The following is a 25,114-nucleotide window of genomic DNA, read 5'->3' as shown; positions in this document are numbered from 1 at the left end:
TACAGTAACAATCATAAACTCAGGAGAAAATTAGATAACAAAGAGACCAGGTAGGAAATTCTAAGAAATGCTATTGTTAAGAAATTAAATCTGGATCAAAGACAAAAGGACCTCAATGCAAAGTAGTTAAAGATTATTTTTAATAGGGGTAATAGGTAAAAAAGGAGAGATAAACCAGAGCTGTTTGTGGAATACTATTATCAATTCCTTTGAATTTACCGTCATTTTTTCTAATTTCCTTTTATCTCATTTCTTTTAGGAATAAGAGTAATAAAACCTTGTCGGGGTACATAATACTCACTGTACTTGCACTGCTCGTATAGTGTGGACGCGCTTTAGTGAATATTGATCTCTTAAATTTTTGAAAAAAACCGCTTCGTTTACTGGACTCTGTTTCTTACAACTTCGTGACTCGGCTAGCTAAAAGGAATTTGTGATTTGTGTTTATGATAACTTGGCGCGTAAAAAGGACTATTATGGCTGCAGAACAAAATTCTTCTCGTCGTCCGTACTCTAATGAGGAATACGCTGACATCTTATTTTGCTATGGATATTGTAACGGTGACGCCGCAGCTGCTCGTCGTGAGTATAATCGTCGATTTCCGGATCGCCGGACACCTGACAATAGTGTCTTTATTGGTGTGTATCGTCGAATTAGAGAAACTGGTCGCGTGCAAAGGAGACAATCTGATTCCGGACGCCCTTGTGTCCGTTCTCCAGATGAAGAGGATGTAATTATTCGTCATTTTCGAGAGGACCCTACAGTTTCCACCAATATTGTGGCAAACCGACTGGGCGTATCTCAATGGAGAGTCTGGTTTACTGTCCACGCGGCTGGATTGTATCCCTATCATTACACACCCGTACACGTGATTGAAGAAGGAGATCCTGCAAGACGTTTAGATTTTTGCCGATTTATGCTACACTGTGATGCAGAAAATCCCAATTTTTTGAGAAAAATTTTATGGACAGACGAGTCAAAGTTTGACAAAGATGGTATTACTAACTACCACAATATTCGATATTGGTCTCAAAAAGAACAGGGAAACCCTCACAAAAAGCGATTAAGCGGTTCCCAAAGACGTTTCTCGGTAAACGTCTGGATGGGGATTATCAATGATAATCTTATTGGGCCACATTTCCTACCTGATAACTTAAATGGTGAAAGTTATGAAAGCTTGCTTAGAGAAATCCTGCATGAGTTACTCGAAAATGTTTCGCTGAAACTTAGGCAGAGAATGATATTCCAGCATGATGGTTGCCCCGCACACTTTCGAATGTCCGTAAGACAGTGGCTAGACAGCAATTATCGTAACAGATGGATTGGCAGAGGAAGACCAATCCCATGGCCAGCGAGAAGTCCAGATTTGACTCCGATGGACTATTATGTCTGGGGGCATATGAAAAGCCTGGTTTATGATGTTTCACCAGTACAAACAATTGAAGAACTCAAAACAAGAATAATGAATGCTGCAAATTCTATTCGACATAGCTTGAGTAGTGTTGTAGTAAAAAGTGAATTAAGAAAAAGAATGCGTATTTGTATACGAAATAGGGGATCTCATTTTGAACACGAATTATGAATAATAAACAGTGTAATTTCGAAAGTATGGAGTAACTAAAAAGATTAAGTATTTTGTTTTTGATTTAAATTCAAAATTGCAATGACAGCTCTGGTTTATCTCTCCTTTTTTACCTATTACCCCTATTAAAAATAATCTTTAACTACTTTGCATTGAGGTCCTTTTGTCTTTGATCCAGATTTAATTTCTTAACAATAGCATTTCTTAGAATTTCCTACCTGGTCTCTTTGTTATCTAATTTTCTCCTGAGTTTATGATTGTTACTGTACTTTTTATGTACCGATGGATAGCTAAGGAAACGCAGATGTTTTTAAAATAATCCGCACGATAAGAGCCATAGTGATTTTTACAAAAAAATTGCGAGTAACTTAAAGAATCAAAATTAAAAATCGAAAAGTTGTACAGTTTTGGATCTGTAATTTAAAAATGCTTGAAGATTGTTTTTGTTTTATAACTGGTTATTATTAACTAGGATGTACCCTAGCAAGAAATACAAAAAAAAATAGGGAAAATACGTTGATTTTTTTTTATTGAATTTTAGAATCTCAAACATCCTTTAAATAAAAAAAATATTAAAAAATTAATAACTCGAAAACGATACACTTTTGCATAAGCATTTTGGGGGTCCTTTGATAGCTATTGTCCTGAACTATAACCCTTTAAAAGGATCGTGACATATTACCCTGTAACCCTGTATATTGCTTTCATTGACTATTCCAAAGCATTCGACACTATCTATCACAACTCTATATGGCAATGTTTGAACGAACAAGGAATAAATAAGGAATACATAGATCTCATTAAGGTAAAATAATAATAATTTTCTCCAGAACGATTTCGGCCACGGCGGCCAATCTCAAGAGAGATTAGCCAACTACGCAGGAGATATTATAGTGCACAAGTGTGTGCGCAAACACAGGTGCACTCTCTATTCCCTAACTCTCATAATCCGATGAGATGGCAATCCGGCACGACCGAAAAGAGTTCAGGCGCAGGACCAACGGCTTTACGTGCTTTCCGAGACAAGGGAGTGTACACACTTCCAACTTCCAGAGTCCGGGCTACTACTGAGAATTTTCTGACAGAAAAGCTTAATAACTTTTTATTGGCCCAACCTGGGAATTGAACCCAGGACCCCCGGCTCTGCGGCCTTACATCAAGCCAGTAGACCAATGAGGCAGTCAAAGGTAATATACAACAACAGTAGAGCACGAGTAAAGCTAGACACAGTGGGCGCATACTTTCGAATAGAGCGGGGTATAAACAAGGGGACCCGCTCTCGCTCAAACTGTTCATGGGAGTACTCGAAAGTATATGCCGAAAAACCGAGTGGGAGCAAATGGGAATCAAGATTGATGGTAAATATCTAACTTATCTTAGATTTGCAGACGATATATTTGTGTTATCAGAAGATCCTATGCAATTATAATAGATGCTACAATCACTCAGATATCGCAGCTTTACGGTCTGTCTCGAGATAAACCAAGAAAAGACAAAGCTTATGACCAACAGAAACAAGATCTTAATTTCGTTTGAATCAGTTACTATAGAATACGTGGAGGACTACTTCCACCTTGGCCACTTGATATCATTCAAAGAGTGCACCAGTAAAGAGATACACAGAAGAATACAAAGCACATGGAATAAATACTGGGCTATGAAGGAGATACCAACGAGATTAGAAACCAAAGCAATGAACATATGCTTAATGCATTGTCTCAAATACGCCTGTCAGACAATGAAAAAAATTTGGATCTGCCAGCGCGCCATAGAACGAAACTTTATGAACATAAAATTAAGACATAGAGTAGAGAATAAGAAAATAAGGAAAATTATCAAAGCAAGAGATGTCATAACACAAATATATATAGAACTCAAATGGAAATGGGCATTTACAAAGAATGGACTCTAACAGATGGACTCAAGTGATGACCAACTGGACACCCAGAGATAAAAAACGAAGGCCCCTGAAAAGATGGAATGATGACATCATCAAAGTAGGGGGGAATCATTGGCCCAGGATAACAAAGCAGAGAGAGATGGAAGGAGTTGGAGGAGGCGTTTATTGCAAGTGGCGGTCCTTACACCGACTAAGAGCGAATAACATTACTAATATAGGATATAAGTACAGTAATAGTAACCAACTAAGAAAATTTCAATTATTGTTATTTAAATAGTCATTTGTTCCAAAACAAATAAAATTATTTTTATTTCATTTATTTATTTATATGTATACTATGTACATAAAGTTAAGTAACCTTTAAATATCCAATCGCTGGGCTAAGTATTTTTTAAAGAGAAGGATTGGAGCGTACTCTACCACGTTGTTCCATGGGATAAACTTGGCAGATGGACACACGCCACGTGCAGGTTACTCACGATGTTTCCCTTCACCGAGCACGAGATGAATTATAAACACAAATTAATCATGAAAATTCCGTGGTGATTCTCCCGGATTTGATCCCTGTGGAATTTCCTATATAATAATATTAAATTGTTTAAACACACACCTCTATTAGTCAAATGGTGCCGGAACAATTTGCAAACACCAGCTTCGATGCGGAATATCGCCTGGTTGGCCGGAGTCCTCAGGTCCAACACTCGGTTGTCCAGCCTCGTGTCCTGGTTGACTCTGATCTTGAGACCTTCGGGATCCTGGGTAGGAAGATTTGCGTCCTCATTAATATTATAAAAGCGACGGTGAGTTAGTTTGTTTTTTACTCTTTTACATCTTATGTCCTCAACCGGTCATCATGAAATTGTACACCCACGCACACGTGCTAGTTCCACACTCACGTCGGTCTCGCGTCGCGCCGCGTCCTCCACGAGCAGCGGCAGCTGCGCGCGCGCCGCCGACACGAGCCACACTTCGCGCGCCGACAGCTCCACCGCGCTCACGGAGCACGCCGCCACCGGGCTCAGCGTCGCCACCACCACCGCGAGCACGTCCACGATGGACTCCTTCGGGATGCTGCAACAATCATTCTCGTCTAGATCAATTAGGAAGATTTTTTTTTTTGTACTAAAATACTCTTTAAATGATTATAGTAAAATGCGTGAAATAATTATGATTATATCATGTAAACTTTTTTTTATAAGCAAGTCAATTTGGGCGCTCTCGTATAATAGGCATGATGACAGTATTAAAGAATTAAAAAGTAAATGATTTTAGAGAAGAAACTATTTTAAAAGGATTCTAAAAAATGATTCCATTTTAATATACACATTGAGATTAATAAGATTTTTAATAAAATAAAAGTATAAAATTCTGCAATCGGCCATTTTATTTGAAACACCAATCAGAGCGAATGACGTCACGCCTCTGTATCTAAAACCGTTTCTCTTGAGCAGTTGTTTTGTTTACGCGTTTCAAAATCATTTTGCATCATTTAATTAGTTGAGTCGTTGATTATTCGCGTTTTTATGAAAAAAATTAAATATCAAGACCAATGATGGAACAAGGCTTTGTTAAGGCAAATTCCTCTAATTTGCCCAGGATTTGTTGATGTTAGGAGAGTTTCTTTCATCAAATAAAGACTTTTGCTCATCTGAATTTCGAAATGTGAAATGTTCCTTGTAAGTACATTTTTATTTATCTTTAGTGTTATCATAGGTTTTTTTCTGTTAGCTATATAGTATTACTCGCATATGAAGAGCCCTAATATTTTTACTAGTAAGAACTTTTAAGACAATATTTTATTTAGCTCCACTAGTACTGAATTTTTGAATTGACATATTTACGAATACTTCTATAAATCTAAATTCATAAATATATAAATTTCATAAATATATAATAAATCTTTATGAATCTCTGCCTCAATTTGCAATTTCTTCAAAATGTCCTGTAACCATACTTTCTTTTAATTGCTTTTCACATTCTTCAAGAACTATCATCTTTCGTTGCTTACTTATATATGGTCGTTCTGCTTCTGTAGATTGTTCTTCGATCTGGTTGGCATTCGAATGTATTTTTTTTTTTTTTATAGAATAGGAAGGCGGACGAGCATATGGGCCACCTGATGGTAAGTGGTCACCAACGCTCTTAGACATTGGCATTGTAAGAAATGTCAACCATCGCTTACATATCCAATGCGCCACCAACCTTGGGAACTAAGATTTTATGTCCCTTGTGCCTGTAATTACACTGGCTCACTCACCCTTCAAACCGGAACACAACAATATCAAGTATTGCTGTTTTGCGGTAGAATATCTGATGAGTGGGTGGTACCTACCCAGACGAGCTTGCACAAAGCCCTACCACCAGTGAAATTTTTACACAGAGGGACCGCACACCACTTGTAAACTTTGGAATTCATTTTTAACCTTAGGAAAAACGCAATATTTTCTGACTTACTTCGTTGAGTATAGACATAATACAACATTTACTGTCGTTTATTGAGGCGTGACGTCACGTGCAGGCGTGGTACACCTGCGGGTGTTTTCGAGCGAAATTCAAAATAGGTAAATGAAAATATAATTATTTGCGTAAACAGTTAATTTATTACTGAAATAAAATTATTTTCAGTAATAGTAGACGTGCACCTACATTATAGAAGGTTATTTCAAAATCAGTCATCATGCCTATTCTTGTTCCGTCCGAGTTTTGACTGTGACGTCACTTCGCCCAATCGTTATTGCGGGCGACTCTTTTGCGATACGCGCGTTGATAATTTCGTATTTATTTTATCCCTCTTTTTAATTAGACGCCCCAAATACGTTCTTTCACTTATAATAATATTAGAACGATTATAAATATATTATTTTATGCTAAAATAAGAGCAGTATTTTCACGTAGACTAACAAGCAATCTACCGAAAGTCGATCTTATGATTGCGGATTATGATTCTTTCGCAAATCACGCGGAATATATTAGTGAGCTTATTATTATTGTTTATTTTAATATTTTGTTAATGCAGATTGATCATAACTGTGATCGACAATAAGTCCGTACGTACTCTTCTCGTAGAGATACTAGTGCTTTCCGTTTTCGATAGAAGATAATATTGATATAGAATATGATATACATTTCCTATATTTTAATTTTACGTACACAATTCGGGTCGCGATAGTTACGATACAGAGCCACGGCATATTATTGTAAATTTGCTTGTGATGAAAGTACAAATGAAATTAACAATCTCGAATGTGAAGGATGCAAACATATTATGGCATTAGTCACATAGCGATGTGAGGAGCCTACTTGTAATGAAATAAACCTTTTTTATGTAAAAGGGGGGCAAACAAGCAGGAGGCTCAACTGATGGAAAGTGACTACGTCTGTCGATTATGATGACTACCAAAGGACACCTGCAACACCGAAGTACTTGCAGGTGCGTTGCCAGCCTTTAAGGAATGAGTAGGCTCTTTTCTCAAAGGTTTCTATGTCATAATGGTTCGAAAAAGTCGCCGGGTAATATGGTGCCGCAGAGTGTCTGTGCGAGGCAGGAAATGCTTTAAAAATAGCGTTGTAGTAGTGGATTATATATGCAATAGAATATGCAAAGTGCCATCTCTTCCGACCAGAGATGAGAGCACTCCATGTGGGGCCGAATTTTCGCCTTGTAGAATTTTAGGCGAGAAGCTGACGTGAAGTACTGTCTTACCTTGTTGAGCAAACAAAGCTTCTAGAGGCTAATTTGGCTTCACCTTCCAATAGACCGCGGACCCTAACATCCCGATACTGGATTTAGCAGCGAGGTGGTATTCTCAAAATGAAGGGGATATGAAAAAAGGTGACATTTTAGAAGTCATAGCGCAAACTTGTATCGTATTGGGGTTGAGTTGTACCAAATTTGGTTGGCCCCAATCTCAGACTTTGGTTAATAAGCACTTGTGATTTCAGACACAAGTTTATACTCGTGTATGTAAGTTTATACTCATGGCCGATGTACAAGGCGTCTACAGTGCTGTCATCTGCCAACATTGAATATTGCTAATTTGCACATGTCATTAATATGCAGAAGAAGCAGAGTAGGTGATAACACAAAGCCTTGTGGAACACCAGAATTGACGAATTTTAAGTAAGAACATGCACCGTCGACAATGACCTTGATGGTCCGATCTGGCAAAATTGGTGATCCAGTTGCATTATTTCCTGGGAAGCCCAATCAAAGGCTTTTTCCACGTACAGACTAACTGCTAATTTTGTTGTAGTTGAGTCCAAGAGGTGGTTTAGACTCAACTGAATCAGCCCATCGCTCAAGTAAACCATGAGATTACCGGTAGTAACTTTACATTTAATTTAATACCCAAATATTCAAAAGTGCCCTTATAAGCCTATTTGAATAAAGAATTATCTGATTTCATTTGTATCATACGTACTATATTAGACTAAATATTTGACTTTCAAAGGAACCTAATATGGTAAAAATCAATTTCAATGGGTCACAGTCATTAGGGATTTTTTCAACGCATACCATCAACGATACGGCGTTGTTCACAAGTTATCTTCAAGATTAACAATAAACTTAAGATAAACGTTGAAATGCATTTTTCATCGATACAAACTCTTATGACAACAGTATCGGTATTCAACGTATCAAGCCCGTATTACGAACATTCCGAATTATGTTTATATTAAACGAATACATATAACTAGCCTGTAAAAAATAATTGATTGATTCCTCAAACTAAAAACTTGTAAATACGACAAATTTTACTTCTAAGGTTACATTTGACGAGCCGGTTGGCGTGGTTGGTAGACACTTGCCTTTCACGCCGAAGGTTGTGGGTTCGATTCCCACCCAGGACAGATATTTGTGTGCATGAACATGTCTGTTTGTCCCGAGTCTGGGTGTAATTATCTATATAAGTATGTATTTACAAAAGAAAAGTAGTATATGTAGTATATCAGTTGCTTGGTTTCCATAGCACAAGCTTTGTACAAGCTTAATTTGGGATCAGATGGCCGTGTGTGAAAAATGTCCCAGGATATTATTATTATATTATTATTATTATTAAAATGCTCATCACGAAAATATCTACTTGTTTTTTTTGATAATATATATGGAAAAAGTATTTTTCCCGAGTTCTATTTGTTGAATTAGTGTGCTATGGTACTGTATAATAAATGTATGAAAGTTTTTTTTTATACTAACCGAATCAAGAATAACGCGAAAATACAGGCGAAATCGTATGGGCGAGCGAGCGACGTTGGGCGATATGACGTCACGCGTCGATCGGTCGCTCAAAAAAAATCATTTTTGCAGATATCGTAAAAATTCATTAGCCAGTATTTTTTTTTTTATTTTAAATATAATTTTTTGAGAACATAAAAAAAATAAACTCATCTTCCTAATTTCTAAGAGAAAATTTTATAAATAAATAAGTTTCGTTTTAAAATAAATCCTAATTATTCGATATTTTAAATAAACTATCATTTTTAATTGGAACAGTTTTAGATGTACATCGTTATAATTGTAATCTGTATTACATTTCGTTATCGCATCTCTCTTAGAAGTTCAAACTAATCTCAGGAAATACCAAAAGGATTGTCATTCTTAAGGATTTTACCCCCATTCTATTCCTATGTCAAATTAATGTCACGTACGATCAAAATATTACTATTATTCCAGTTAAGTATATTAGTTTTCATACTATACACATATAATTTCTATTATATTTTTATCAATTAAAATATTTCTGATAAAGAACAGTCAAGATAAGCCAATGTTTCTTTTTTTATATTATGACTATAAAATCAATGTTGCCAACTCATTTATCCTGTACCAGACGTTATATGGTGATATAAGACTAGATTACTTGAATGAAATATTAACTCACTTGCCAGTAAATTTCACCATCTGCTTACTGATAGAGAGTTTTTCGTTCACATTGATTAACACTTGAACGGTACTTGAATTCTGTCGAAGAACAGCAAAGCATTGCATTCCTTTAGCTCTGGATGTTTGTAAGCGCGCTGAAAATTAAAACATTAAATCATTAATATTTCCATATAATGAAAATAATTCAGTCGGGAAGTTTAAATTGGGAATTGAAAATAATATTTGGATTTTTGTAGTATAAAGTTATTTAAATAAAAATTCATGCTGAATTAGACTTTAAATGGGTAACAATATGTTGTTAATCTTTTTTTTTTATATATGGCTTGTTATTAAAATAAAATTCTTAAAATTATATAATTTAATAAAAAAAATCACCAAATAAATGTTGCTTCTAGAATTAAAGTCCCATTAAATAAAATAGTAAATGTCCCACTATTGGGCTAATGGTTTAGAACCCTATTCCATTGCATTGCTCTAGCATAGTGGCTACACATGACAGACCTGGCACAAGTTTCCTTACAATGTTGTCAGTCCCCAAATGTATCTACTAAAGTCAGTGTTGCCTGTCTAAGTATTACCGACAATTTCAGTTAAGATTAACAAATTTTAATTTACTATATTACCTCATTCCAATTTCAAAACCTTTATCAAAACTGCCAGTTACAAATAATCTAATATATTAAGAAACGTCTATCTTCAAACTTCAGAGAGGCAAAGTTAAAATATTTGTAACTATAATTTCGTTTTTCTTACATGTGTTCTTTATAATTATGTAATTAAATATAATAATTAAGAATTTTTATAAAACATAATGTTCGTACCTCTAATCCACACATATTTTCCTTTCAAATGCACTCCAAGACTTTTGACATCGAAATATGCACGGTCTCTATGCTCACCGGTTGATTGTATCATTTTTAGAATACCATATTTTCCTTCAGATATATCTAATTCAGTTGTATCGGTTTCAGGGGCAGAGGCCTAAAAAAAAATTTAATGAGTATAAAATTAATATAATTTACAATATTATAAGCTGTACACATATTTTTTTTCTACTTTTACATTATTTTTCATTAATAATAATAATATCCTGAGTCATTATTCACACACGGCCATCTGATCCCACACTAAGCAGAGCTCTTACTATGGAAACCAGACAACTGGTATACTATATATTTAATACTTTTCTTTTGTAAGTACATACTTATATAGATAATTACAGACTCAGGACAAACAGACATGTTTATATACACAAATGTCTAACCTGAGTGGGAGTCGAACCCACGGCCTGCGGCGCGAAAGGCAAGTATCTACCAAACACGCTAAACGACTCGCCATTTATTACTAGCAGTTGAACACATGGTTTTTACCAGCCCATCCAAATATAGCACGGGTTAAAAATTCTAAAAAGTTTCGATGAAATAAGGGCTAAATTATATCTTGGAGTAATCCAATAATAATAATAATCATCAAATGCGCCAATGCGCCAACAAACTGGGGAACTAAGATTTTATTTGCTTGGTGCCTGAAGTTACACTGGGTCACCAACTCTTCAAACCGTAACACAACAATAAGTATTGCTGTTTGGCAATAGAATATATGATGAGTGGGTGGTATGCAGTGGCCTTGCACAAAGCTGCCACCAGGTGTAGTGTAATTGTTAAGGTCATATAAGCACCTTATGTTCTGCCTTTTTCTGTTGTTTTTCAGCAGCTTTGGCTGCTTTCTTTGCTGCTTTCTTACTGGGTGCTGCATCTCCCTCTGCAGTTGGTTGAGTTACTTCCGACAAAACCATTCTATCTTAGAAAATAAAAAACATTTTTATTATTATATTATTAATGAATATATTTCTTCTTGATTTAGGTGACTTTACTTAAAAGAGAGATCAAAAAACGATTGTCAACTTTGTAAGATAAGTTCAATGTTTGTTTTAAACAAATTGATTATATATACAGGGTTACAGGGTAATATGTCACGATCCTTTTAAAGGGTTATAGTTCAGGACAATAGCTATCAAATGACCCCCAAAATGCTTATGCAAAAGTGTATCGTTTTCGAGTTATTAATTTTTTAATATTTTTTTTATTTAAAGGATGTTTAAGATTCTAAAATTCAATAAAAAAAAAATTAACGTATTTTCCCTATTTTTTTTTGTATTTCTTGCTAGGGTACATCCTAGTTAATAATAACCAGTTATAAAACAAAAACAATCTTCAAGCATTTTTAAATTACAGATCCAAAACTGTACAACTTTTCGATTTTTAATTTTGATTCTTTAAGTTACTCGCAATTTTTTTGTAAAAATCACTATGGCTCTTATCGTGCGGATCATTTTAAAAACATCTGCGTTTCCTTAGCTATCCATCGGTACATAAAAAATACAGTAACAATCATAAACTCAGGAGAAAATTAGATAACAAAGAGACCAGGTAGGAAATTCTAAGAAATGCTATTGTTAAGAAATTAAATCTGGATCAAAGACAAAAGGACCTCAATGCAAAGTAGTTAAAGATTATTTTTAATAGGGGTAATAGGTAAAAAAGGAGAGATAAACCAGAGCTGTTTGTGGAATACTATTATCAATTCCTTTGAATTTACCGTCATTTTTTCTAATTTCCTTTTATCTCATTTCTTTTAGGAATAAGAGTAATAAAACCTTGTCGGGGTACATAATACTCACTGTACTTGCACTGCTCGTATAGTGTGGACGCGCTTTAGTGAATATTGATCTCTTAAATTTTTGAAAAAAACCGCTTTGTTTACTGGACTCTGTTTCTTACAACTTCGTGACTATTACCCTGTAACCCTGTATATTCATTTTATTTGTTAACATACCACCCATAAAAGATTACTTCTAAATAAATTTTATTTCATGCTCTCATCAAACACAGGAATTTATTATTTTAAAACAATGGTTTAAAAATTAAATCAGTTGAGATTTTATTTTATAGCAATAATAGACCACTTTTATGCCGTGTCATGCATAAAATATGCAATATAATACAATTACATATATCTATTTTATATATATATATAAGTATGTTTCATAAAAAACCGGCTGAGTCCTAGTGGAATTTAAATATATTAAAAGATTTTTCAAGTAATTTATTTCAATTTCAATTATTTTTCTATATATCACTTAATTAAAAATGGCCTGTAGACTGGCTGTATAATGTAAGTACTAACTTATACACTATTTAAAAATATATTTAAAACAATAATTATTTGTTTCGACCAGTTTCATAACAAGGAAAATCTTATGATTTGCACTAAGCTGTTTTACTTTTTAAGCTGAATAGGTTGGTGGAAAGGCCACATAATCGTAAATGGTCAGCACCACCCACAGACATTGGCATTTAAGAAATAACATTAACTAGTGCTTGCACTTAGTTACTGCACCATTCATCTTGGGAAATGAATCACCATGTCACTTGTACCTCTAGTTTCACTGGCACACACTTAAAATTGGAACAAACAATACTGTATATTGCTGTTTGGTACTAGAATATATTGAGTGGGTACCTACCTAGACAGGCTTGCACTAATACACCAAGTATTAGACCAAAGGTGTATATATACTTTTTGATTAAGTTAAAATAATGAATTGAGTACATTCAAATTACAAAGAAAAATAAACAAATATTTAAACTTAAGTTTATGAAATTATAAAGTTTATAAGAAATTTAATTTAAACAGTACTTACAATTTTTTTATCTTTTAATATAATGCACTGATTACTCACAATCAAATGACCTATAACATATAGTATATTTATAGTAATTTAACTTTCCAACAAAGTCAAAATGATACAATTAAATGAACTTCACAACATTTCATCATACTTTCAACAGGTACTTAGCAGTTCTTACCTTATTTGTTTTTTTTTTTAATTTGCACTATTTATTTGATAAGGCAAAAGATAAAACTTAAGTGTTGAACAAACTTCGGTTTATGTTATTAATAGGTGAGGTTATGTTCTACTTTCCGGTGAAATTGGCATTTCAGTTCCACTCATAGATAGCTCACAACCCACAATGTATTTTTGGCAGGCAAATTTGATTTGTCTGATTTGACAACTGTAAATGTCAATTTTGACAGTTTGTTATGATATGAATTCGAAGTTTTTGCAATTTTGGTCCAAAATAAGCAGAAATCAAATGAGTAAAGATGGTTCAGTATATTGAATTATGAAAATATTTTATATCTCTTTTTGTTGTATTGTGTTCGGTCTTGGTTGGGTAAACATAATATATTTATGCTCGTATATTATGTTCATGGGGCTGAGGTACTGGGTCACAGTAATAGAAGGTTTAACATTTGAGATTTTTTTGAGTTATTTTGGTGTATGATAGATTTGGATGTAGAATTATATTAAGACTTACCATAGAAAAGCTAGTACTGGTCTAATGTATATACGTTATAACGTGCTAGCCAAGTGGCTTTATATTTTAAATGGACATAACTTTGCTAGAACAAATATATGCAGAATTATATATCAGAATAAATCCTTTTTTTCTTTTTGCCAAAAAAATATGAGTTTTATTTTTTGACATTTGTCAATTTACTTAACAGAAAAGTAAATTAATAACAAACATCAAATAAATCGGTGTTATGTATAAATTTTTTGTTCAAAATGACCAAGAATATAACCGGCCCTGACTTGAAGAGAACTGGGGCGTATTATAACATAAACTCGATATATTCAAAATCAAAATGCCCGTATTCACTGCAAATATTCCAGGAGCGCTTAATATTGGGGACTATCAGAAATAACTTAACAAATAGAAACAGCCCCAAGAAAGAAAATTAATACAAAATATTCAGTGAAGAAACAAAATCATTAATAAAAAACGAAGTGAATTAGCAATACAAAAGAATAAGGATAGAAATACAAAGAAAGAACTATGCAGACTATACAAGGAAACCAGTAGAGCGATCAGAAGAGATTATAATGAGCATAGACGACGAATAATAACAAAAAAACTAAAACAATTTCAGAAGTAGAAAAAGGGCGTTTAAAGAAGTTAACTTACGTAAAATATGGATACAAAAATTAGGAGGTAAATATAAAGAAGCAAATACGAGACAAGATATTATACATCAAGCAACTACTTTTTACCAAGAACTATACAAAAGCAAAGAAAACAACAGCAACAAAGCCAAGGAATCAGACCAGCATAAAAACACACAAACACTAACACCTTCAGATGAAGACGAGGTATATTTACAGTTAAAACAACTAAAATCAGATAAAAGCCCAGGTATTGTCGGAATAACAAATGAAGCCTTAAAAATAGGCGCACCAATTTTACTAGGCCCTCTTACAAAATTATTCTACCGTACACTAGAAACTGAAACAGTGCCAATTCAATGGTGCACGTTGGAGATTATATTGTTACATAAAAAGGGCAATCTACTGGAATTGAATAATTATAGACCAATCAGCAAACCTATATAAAATATTTTCATCAACACTTCTAAAACGCATTACACAAGATATTGATAATGCACAGCCTATAGAACAAGCCGGTTTCCGTTCCGGATTTAGCATACTAGACCATATACAGTTAATATAACAGGTTATTGAAAAGTATAGTGAATTTAAGAAGTCTCTATAACTAGCTTTTATATACTACAACCAAGCGTATGACAGCATCAGCCACAGTTCTATATGGGAAGCATTGAATACTCTAAATATTAATTCAAAGTATAGAAACATTAAAATATATATATAATAACAGTACAATCAATGTCAAATTAGACTCAAGAGTTGAGGATATAAAAATAGAAAGAGGAGTCAGGCAAGGGGACCCCTTGTCACCTAAGCTATTTATCGCTGTTTTAGAAAACATATTCCAAAAACTAGACTGGAAAACAAAATGTATAAACAATTGCTATCTAAACTATCTCAGATTCGCTGATGATATAGTCATACTATCAGAGACACCAAATTAACTACAAGCAATGCTATGCTCACTAGACCAGGAAAGCTCGCAAGTAGGCCTAGAAATGAACGCTACTAAAACCAAAATTATGACAAACAGCAATAAAACCCCTATTAACGTAAACTCAAACACAATAAGAATATGTCAACAGCTACATCTACTTAGGCAAACAAGTTTCTCATTTAACAAAACCAACAACGAAGACGAAGTCACAAGAAGATCAAATATAACGTGGAAGAAATTCTGGTCACTTAAAGAAATATTAAAAGGAGACTACACGATAAACATAAAGAAAACTGTAATAGATGCTTGCTTACTGCCCTGCCTTCTGGACGGTTGCCAAACTTGGGAATATACGACAAGAGCGAAATAAAAAATCGAAACAACACAACAAGCCATGGAGAGAAGTATACTGAATATAAGAAAAATACACAAAATTAGAAGTGAAGTCTAATGACTTCACTTTTGTCTAATGACAAAAAACCAAAATAACCCTTACGCAAGTTCTAAAATTAAAATGGCAATGGGCTGGCCACGTATAACGATATAAAGACGGTAGGTGGACAGTTAAAACTACAGATTGGAAAGGCCCACAAGGGAAAAGAAACACTTCTTTTCTACGGCAAACCGAGGAGAAGATGGGCTGATGACCTCACGAAAATAGCAGGGAGCGACTGGCGGAAGGTAGCAGTTCACAGGGAAAGTTGGAAGAAGCTGGAGGAGGCCTTCATCAGCGGAGGGGCCCATACTGCAATATTTTTTTCTCTCTTATGAGAGAAAAAAATATTGCAGTAGTATCTCTCATATATATATATATGAGAGATACTACTGCAATATTTTACTATATATATAAATATTTTATTATATATATAAATATACGTTTTATTGTCCCATAACAGTACATAATATATATTTATATATATATAAAGCCTTTATTATTATTATTATTATGACGGCACGCTTATTTATCGTCTTATAAAGTAATTTTTAAACAACCATAATAAATGTATAAATACATTCATTTTAAATCAGTTTTGTAAAATTATTTTTTGACAAACCGCAGATAGAGAAGAACGTATAATATTGACTAGTCCACACTTCTACCCTGACCGGTCAGAAAAATCTACCATTTCATAATGTAGACAAAAAAGCACATAAAAGATCAAGCTTTTTTTAAATCTGTAAACCAGGTTGTATTTTCAAAAGCACCAAGTAAATTTCCGCTCAATTTATTGTGTACACACACATTAAAAATAAAACCTTTCCTGAATCAGATCGCTTTATTATGAATATTAGAAAAAATATGATAGTCTATTATTTTCATGTATATATTTATATTATAGCACGAAAATCTATTTGCAACAATTTAACAATGATTAGAGGAAAAATTATATGATATAAACTGAACCATTGCATAAAAGTACTAGCTGACAGGATACAGATCGACTAATAAGAAAGAGGAAAAAACATAAAATCATATTTTTTTTAGTAGAAATTAAACTTTATCGTAATAAATATTATTCTGTACTGTTGGTACATAAAAATGGAATCGATCAAATAAATAAAAATCGGAATAATTTATGCATACAATTTTATTTATAAACAATATTTTTCTTCAATATATAGGTTGTATAAAAACATTTTAAGGAGTGACTCGTTTAGGGTCGCGCGGGAACATCGACGTCTTCCGGATATTGTCCAGACCCAGGAACAGCATCACCACACGCTCCAGACCAATACCGCCTCCTACAAAAAGATTAATTATTATATTATAGAAAAATAATGTTCTCTTGACCGAAGCACAAGTCTTGCACAAGTCTGCGCAAATATGAATGCACTCTATTTCCTGACTCTCACTATCGGAAAGTCTAAAGCTTTCTCTAACTCTAGCCTGTTTATTACAAAAAAATTATCGACGGTAAAAACCACAGCTAAACTGCCGAAAATTATAAATGCTGGGTGACGACTTTATACCCAAATTACGAGACGTAACAATTGTTGGTGGTGTTGTGTTGTTGTATTTAAGCGTACAACAACAACAGCCCGTGAAGATCCCATAGCTGGGCATAGATATCCTGTTAATAATCACGATACTTGGTCCCGCTGTTAATATTTCATAGTGTCAATGTAGATGATGACTGAGCCTATATACCTAAGCGTAACGTAGCCCAATCTAATATCTAGAAAAAGATAAATATATTACCGGCATGAGGAGGACAGCCCAGCCTGAACGACTCTATATACGCCGCGATTTTGCTGATATCTGAGAAAAAAAAAACAAGTTATGTAAACATAGATAGCCAGGAACAATAATATTGCATAATCCTTATCCCACTAATGGGCAGTGACTTCCTGTATATTAAGAAAAACATTGTAGATTATTTCTACCACGCTAAACTACTGTATATTAGTTTACAAGTGGAAGAATTAAAAAAAACCCTTAATACAATAGATTTAAAGAAATTCATCAGAAACATGTTGGTTTCCACACGAGACCTTCAAAGATGTCGAGATTAAATGGAAAGGCAAGTAAAACCAGAGGTAACAAGGTCAGCGTCTTGGTCTCTTCACAATCTTTTGGATGGACATGTATTTTTCTTAATTTGTATTTTGTGTCTATTTATTTTCATTATATATTTAATTTAATATATACATATACATATATATATATATATATATATATTATAATTGTATATTGATCTTTGTTTAAGTATTTTTAAGTCATAATAAAAACAGTAAAAACTAAGCGTTTCTTAATAAATTTTAATAATAATAATGTCCTCCAGACCGATTACGGCCACGGCGGTCATTCTCAAGAGAGATTAGCCAACTACGCAGGAGATATTATAGTGCACAAGAGTGTGCGCAAACACAGGTGCACTCTCTATTCCCTAACTCTCTATTCCCTAACAATCCGATGGGACGGCAATCCGACACGACTGGAAAGAGTTCAGGCGCAGGACCAACGGCTTTACGTACTTTCCGAGGCACAGGAGTGAACATATCCAACTTTCAGACTCCGGGCTGCTACTGAGAATTTTCTGGCAGAAAAACCCAATAAATTTTTATTGACCCGACCTGACATCCCTACCCTCCGCGACCATCTGCGTGAGGGTGAAGAGGATGTGATGCTGGCCCTGTACGCGGACGACAGCGCATTCTTTTCGTCGTCCTACCACCAGATCGTCGCAATAAACAAGATGCAACGAGTGTTGGATCTGATACCGGATTGGCTAGACAAGTGGAGGATGGCTGTCAACGTCGATAAGACGGCCGCTCTGCTTGTCGGTGCTGACAAGCCGATGCGTCGGCTCACCTTTCGAGGCCAGGACGTGGGATGGCAGACCTCAGTCTGCTACCTGGGGTGTCACTTGGACCGCAGGCTGCGCATGATACCCACCGTTAACAAGGTGGTGAGTCATGCCGCGGCTGCCCGGTCTAAGCTGCACACCCTCTTCACGTCGCGGCTTCCATTAAAGACCAGACTGAGGGTCTACGGTGCCTACGTCCGCTCGCGCCTGACGTATGCGGCCCCCGCCTGGTACGCACTCTGCTCAGCGTACCAGAAGCGGAGGATTCAGATCCAACAGAACCGACGCCTACGCTTGATTGTAGGAGCTCCGAGGTACGTCAGAAATGATGTCATCCATCGAGACACCAGGACGCCCACCGTGGAGGAGTTCGTCCGCAAGCTCGCTCGCTCGCTATTTGCTAAGGCAGATAGCAGTGCGAGCGTACACCTCCACGGTATAGCACCGCTTCATGCCAGACCACCTGAGGGGCGTCCGTTACCTCGTGAGCTCCTATTGTCGCCGACCACCAGCGCCGATGCGGGCATCGGTGAAGAGGACGACGACGATCTGGAGACACGGTAGGACGACATTACTAGTGAACAAGATTACCGATGAAGAAAGATAGCCACTGGGTCACAACGACCCTGGCCCTATGGGCCTAAATGAATCGACACGACGGATGAACCGTCGGGGAGGACCATCCCGGGTAGGGGGGGCAACCCCGAGGCCCGTACCCAGACTGGCCTAGGCCAGCCAGGAGGACCATTGATGAAAGCTCTTCTAGTTTATCCGAAAGCGCTGTAAAACCGGGAATATTAAATTTCCTAAAAAGGAAAAACAAAACAAACATACAAGACAACATAAAAACCCATAGCAACAAACACCCCAGCTACTTCCAAAAATTCACAAAAGCACGAAAGACGAACCAACTAAAACACACGAAACACATCTTCCTAGCCGGCTGGTCACCGTGGAAGAATACGACCACAACTCTTTAGCAAAACCACAAAACCATGTAACCAATCGAAACAAAGAATATAAGATCTTTTAAAAATCGGAACCTATAATATCAAATCCCTAGCAACAACAGAACGATACTTAGAACTCACAAATCCACTAGAAAATAGAAGTTGTGATATATTAGGCCTTTCTGAAGTTAGGAGAATGGGATGCCATATAGAAGAATATTCAAGCTACATTTTTTGCTACATAGTAGAGACAAAAGGCCTATATGGGGTCGGGTTTCTTATAAAAAAGGCATGGAGTATTTCCATGCCTTTTTACAAATAATAATATTACAAATTTTACTGGGATTTCTGAGAGAGTAGCATTACTACAAATGAACTTTGGAAAATCAAACATTTCTATAATCCAGGCTTATGCACCAACAGTAGGATCTAGTGAGGTTGATATCCAAAAATTCTATTACGACCTAGTAAGTGCTCATGCGACAGCAAATGAAAAGGTCGTCGTATTAGGAGACTTCAATGCGAATATAGGACAACCCAGAGAAAATGAAAAACTTATCACGGGAAATTATGGCTTGGGCCAAAGAAATAAAAGAGGTGAACGGTTGTTAAATTATGCATTGGAATATAAATTGGCTATAATCAACACTTACTTTAAAATAAGACCCAGTAGAAGATGGACTTGGAAATCTCTAGACGAAACAGTCATGAACGAAATCGACTACATCACGACAAATGTCCCAAAAAAAGTCCAGAAGTATGAAGTTCTCAACAATGTTAAATTCCGTACTGATCATAGACTAATAAGAATAACTTTCACCCTAAACCAACCGAAAATAAGCAGGAAAAACTTCAAAGCACTACCAAAAATTCTCAAGACCGACGACGAGATAAAACATTAAAAGGCTTACAAACATACAATCTTATTACGATGAATTAGAAAAAGCTATCAGAAATAACTTAACAAATAGAAAAAGCCCCAAGAAAGAAAAATAATACAAAATATTCAGTGAAGAAACAAAATCATTAATAAAAAACGAAGTGAATTAGCAATACAAAAGAATAAGGATAGAAATACAAAGAAAGAACTAAGCAGACTATACAAGGAAACCAGTAGAGCGATCAGAAGAGATTATAATGAGCATAGACGACGAATAATAACAAAAAAACTAAAACAATTTCAGAAGTAGAAAAAGGGCGTTTAAAGAAGTTAACTTACGTAAAATATGGATACAAAAATTAGGAGGTAAATATAAAGAAGCAAATACGAGACAAGATATTATACATCAAGCAACTACTTTTTACCAAGAACTATACAAAAGCAAAGAAAACAACAGCAACAAAGCCAAGGAATCAGACCAGCATAAAAACACACAAACACTAACACCTTCAGATGAAGACGAGGTATATTTACAGTTAAAACAACTAAAATCAGATAAAAGCCCAGGTATTGTCGGAATAACAAATGAAGCCTTAAAAATAGGCGCACCAATTTTACTAGGCCCTCTTACAAAATTATTCTACCGTACACTAGAAACTGAAACAGTGCCAATTCAATGGTGCACGTTGGAGATTATATTGTTACATAAAAAGGGCAATCTACTGGAATTGAATAATTATAGACCAATCAGCAAACCTATATAAAGTATTTTCATCAACACTTCTAAAACGCATTACACAAGATATTGATAATGCTCAGCCTATAGAACAAGGTTTCCGTTCCGGATTTAGCATACTATACCATATAAAGTTAATATAACAGGTTATTGAAAAGTATAGTGAATTTAAGAAGTCTCTATAACTAGCTTTTATATACTACAACCAAGCGTATGACAGCATCAGCCACAGTTCTATATGGGAAGCATTGAATACTCTAAATATCAATTCAAAGTATATAAACATTATAATATATATATAATAACAGTACAATCAATGTCAAATTAGATTCAAGAGTTGAGGATATAAAAATAGAAAGAGGAGGCAGGCAAGGGGACCCCTTGTCACCTAAGCTATTTATCGCTGTTTTAGAAAACATATTCCAAAAACTAGACTGGAAAACAAAATGTATAAACAATTGCTATCTAAACTATCTCAGATTCGCTGATGATATAGTCATACTATCAGAGACACCAAATTAACTACAAGCAATGCTATGCTCACTAGACCAGGAAAGCTCGCAAGTAGGCCTAGAAATGAACGCTACTAAAACCAAAATGATGACAAACAGCAATAAAACCCCTATTAACGTAAACTCAAACACAATAGAATATGTCGACAGCTACATCTACTTAGGCAAACAAGTTTCTCATTTAACAAAACCAACAACGAAGACGAAGTCACAAGAAGATCAAATATAACGTGGAAGAAATTCTGGTCACTTAAAGAAATATTAAAAGGAGACTACACGATAAACATAAAGAAAACTGTAATAGATGCTTGCTTACTGCCCTGCCTTCTGGACGGTTGCCAAACTTGGGAATATACGACAAGAGCGAAATAAAAAATCGAAACAACACAACAAGCCATGGAGAGAAGTATACTGAATATAAGAAAAATACACAAAATTAGAAGTAAAGTCATTAGACAAAAAACCAAAATAACCGATGCCCTTACGCAAGCTCTAAAATTAAAATGGCAATGGGCTGGCCACGTATAACGATATAAAGACGGTAGGTGGACAGCTAAAACTACAGATTGGAAAGGCCCACAAGGGAAAAGAAGTGTAGGCAAACCGAGGAGAAGATGGGCTGATAACCTCACGAAAATAGCAGGGAGCGACTGGCGGAAGGTAGCAGTTCACAGGGAAAGTTGGAAGAAGCTGGAGGAGGCCTTCATCAGCAGAGGGGCCCATACTGCAAAGAATATAATAAAATATATATATATATATATAATAAAGGCTTTATATATATATAAATATATATTATGTACTGTTATGGGACAATAAAACGTATATATATATATATATTGCCGTGTGGTGACGGCGACGAATATCACCACCCCATCTCATCCCGTGTGGGGCGTAGAAGTCGACCCGAGGGAGTATACACCAGAGAACGGGCAGCAGCGTCTCTCTGAGTACTATGACTAACTTACTGCGATCGCCAACCCGTCTGCCAAGCGTGGCGATTATGGCATATCCCCTCATGATTCGCGCAACTAAACCACGGCCCCTAGTCCCCGGCAGCCCTGCTATTCCTAGCCTTGGTAACAGCTGTGGTAACGGCGGGGCAGGGGGTGCTAAGAATCCCCGGCAGATTTCGTGTTACCAACACCGACGACCTCTGGCCCTGGCAACATATAACACGCGTACACTGCGGACCGACGAGAAGATCATCGAACTGGAGGAAGAATTGAGCAGGTTACACTGGGATATCGTCGGATTATCCGAAGTCCGAAGACAGGGGGAGGATACGATGATCCTGAAATCCGGTAACCTTCTCTATTTCCGAGAGGGCGATCAACTGTCTCAAGGTGGTGTCGGGTTCATAGTCCACAAGTACCTCGTTAACAACGTTGTGAAAATCGAGAGTGTGTCGGCTAGGGTGGCGTACCTTATACTCAGAATCACCAAGCGGTATTCTTTGAAGGTCATACAGGTATACGCGCCGACTTCGACACACTCCGACGATGAGGTTGAGGTCATGTATGAGGATTTATCTAAAGCCATACATACCAACAAGACTCATTTCACTGTTGTAATGGGGGACTTCAACGCGAAGCTGGGCAAACGATTCGGTGATGAGTTAAAGGTGGGACCTCATGGAATTGGAGACCGCAACACTCGGGGCCAGATGTTGGCCGACTTTATGGAGAAGGAGGGACTCTTTATGATGAACTCCTTTTTCAAGAAGCCAGGTCAGCGTAAATGGACCTGGGTGAGCCCTGATGGGAAAACCAAGAATGAGATAGACTTCATCTTGTCGACGAGAAGACAAATATTTAATGACGTCTCCGTGATCAATGCAGTCAAAACTGGGAGCGATCAGACTCGTAAGAGGCTCGTTAAATATCAATGTTAAACTCCAGAGGTCCCGACTGATGAAGTCTACGCTCCGACCATCACCTCTTCAAATCCGAAATCCCGAAGCCTTTCAGCTCGAACTCCAAAACCGATTCGATTGCCTAGCAGACTGCGAGGAAGTGGACACATACAACGACAGGCTTGTGGAAACTGTCCGTACGGCTGGGTCTAAGACCTTCAAGACCAGCCGTACAAAAGGAACCAAAAAGATCTCTGCCTCTACCCTACGGCTTATGGAGGAAAGACGGAAAATGATTCTGACGTCCCCAGCTGATGCTGCCGGCTATCGGCTGATCAACAGACGGATTTCAAAGTCTCTAACTCGCGACACTCGCCAATTTAATACAATGCGCATTAAAGAGGCCATCGAGCGGAACAAAGGCTCTAAAGTGTTCGCCAGAGATCTGTCTGTTGGTCAGAGTCAACTGACAAGGCTGAAAACTGAGGATGGCAGAATAGTCACGTCAAGATCTGAGCTGTTGGAAGAGGTTGAGAAGTTCTACGGTCAGCTGTACACGACAGCTCAATCACCTGTCAGTAGTCATGCTGCAGATCCCAGAGCAAGACTAACCCGACACTACACTGAAGATTTTCAGGACGTCAGTCTTTTCGAGATTAGAATGGCTCTCGGACAACTCAAAAACAACAAGGCACCTGGTGATGATGGTATTACAGCCGAGCTTCTGAAGGCGGGTGGTACACCGATCCTCAGGGCTCTTCAGAGGCTTTTTAACTCCGTCATTGCCAAAGGTCAAACGCCAAAAGCATGGCACAGAGGTGTGGTGGTACTTTTCTTTAAGAAGGGTGATAAAACCCTTCTGAAGAATTACAGGCCCATCTCACTGCTGAGTCATGTTTACAAGTTGTTTTCGAGAGTCATTACGAATCGTCTCGAGCAAAGACTTGACGACTTCCAGCCACCCGAACAAGCCGGATTCCGGAAAGGCTTTAGCACCATAGACCACATACATACGCTGCGGCAAGTTATACAGAAGACTGAGGAGTATAACCAGCCACTTTGCTTAGCGTTTGTGGACTATGAGAAAGCCTTTGATTCGATCGAAACCTGGGCCGTGCTGAATTCTCTTCAAAGGTGCCAAATTGATTATCGGTATATCAGGGTGTTAAAGTGCTTGTACGAGAACGCCACCATGTCGATCCGACTCCAGGATCAGAACTCAAAACCTATCCAACTGCAGAGAGGTGTAAGACAGGGAGACGTGATATCTCCGAAACTGTTTACCGCTGCATTGGAAGATGTTTTCAAGCTTCTGGACTGGAACGGACTTGGCATCAATATTAACGGCGAGTACATCACTCATCTTCGATTTGCCGATGACATTGTAATTATGGCTGAGACCTTGGAAGACCTCGGCACTATGCTCGATGACCTCAGCAGGGTTTCCCAACAAGTGGGTCTAAAAATGAACATGGACAAGACGAAAATCATGTCGAACATCCATGTTGCACCCACTCAAGTCAAGGTTGGAAATTCTGCACTCGAAGTTGTAGACAACTAT

General features: G+C 36.5%; 2 protein-coding genes across 6 annotated transcripts in view; both read right to left on the bottom strand.

Annotated features, from left to right (window-relative positions):
* The window catches only part of LOC126779081 (aspartate--tRNA ligase, cytoplasmic-like), a 66,825-nt gene that overhangs the window by 14,152 nt on the left and 27,559 nt on the right, over positions 1–25,114 (bottom strand). The window contains exons 1-6 of one of the 4 annotated variants that reach the window (XM_050502906.1): positions 13,237–13,404; positions 11,046–11,167; positions 10,189–10,348; positions 9,366–9,501; positions 4,380–4,554; positions 4,094–4,238 (exon numbers count right to left, since the gene is read on the bottom strand). In XM_050502906.1, coding sequence (XP_050358863.1) covers positions 4,094–4,238; positions 4,380–4,554; positions 9,366–9,501; positions 10,189–10,348; positions 11,046–11,162 — 733 coding nt within the window. In that variant the 5' untranslated portion in view covers positions 11,163–11,167; positions 13,237–13,404. Of the gene's footprint in view, positions 1–4,093; positions 4,239–4,379; positions 4,555–9,365; positions 9,502–10,188; positions 10,349–11,045; positions 11,168–13,070; positions 13,127–13,236; positions 13,405–25,114 lie in introns of those variants that run through there. The other 3 variants (XM_050502907.1, XM_050502909.1, XM_050502908.1) reach the window with 3 other exon arrangements.
* The window catches only part of LOC126779074 (aspartate--tRNA ligase, cytoplasmic-like), a 66,288-nt gene continuing 58,060 nt past the window's right edge, over positions 16,887–25,114 (bottom strand). Inside the window, exons 11-12 of one of the 2 annotated variants that reach the window (XM_050502894.1) lie at positions 17,516–17,575; positions 16,887–17,058 (exon numbers count right to left, since the gene is read on the bottom strand). In XM_050502894.1, the coding sequence (XP_050358851.1) occupies positions 16,955–17,058; positions 17,516–17,575 (164 nt within the window). In that variant the 3' untranslated portion in view covers positions 16,887–16,954. The remainder of the gene's footprint in view (positions 17,059–17,515; positions 17,576–25,114) is intronic. The other variant, XM_050502893.1, reaches the window with a different exon arrangement.

The sequence above is a fragment of the Nymphalis io genome, chromosome 28 (genome assembly GCF_905147045.1).
Source record: "Nymphalis io chromosome 28, ilAglIoxx1.1, whole genome shotgun sequence".
Taxonomy (NCBI): Eukaryota; Metazoa; Arthropoda; class Insecta; order Lepidoptera; family Nymphalidae; genus Nymphalis; species Nymphalis io.
Note: the sequence above shows the minus strand (reverse complement) of the source record. Positions and strands in the feature narration are given on the sequence as shown.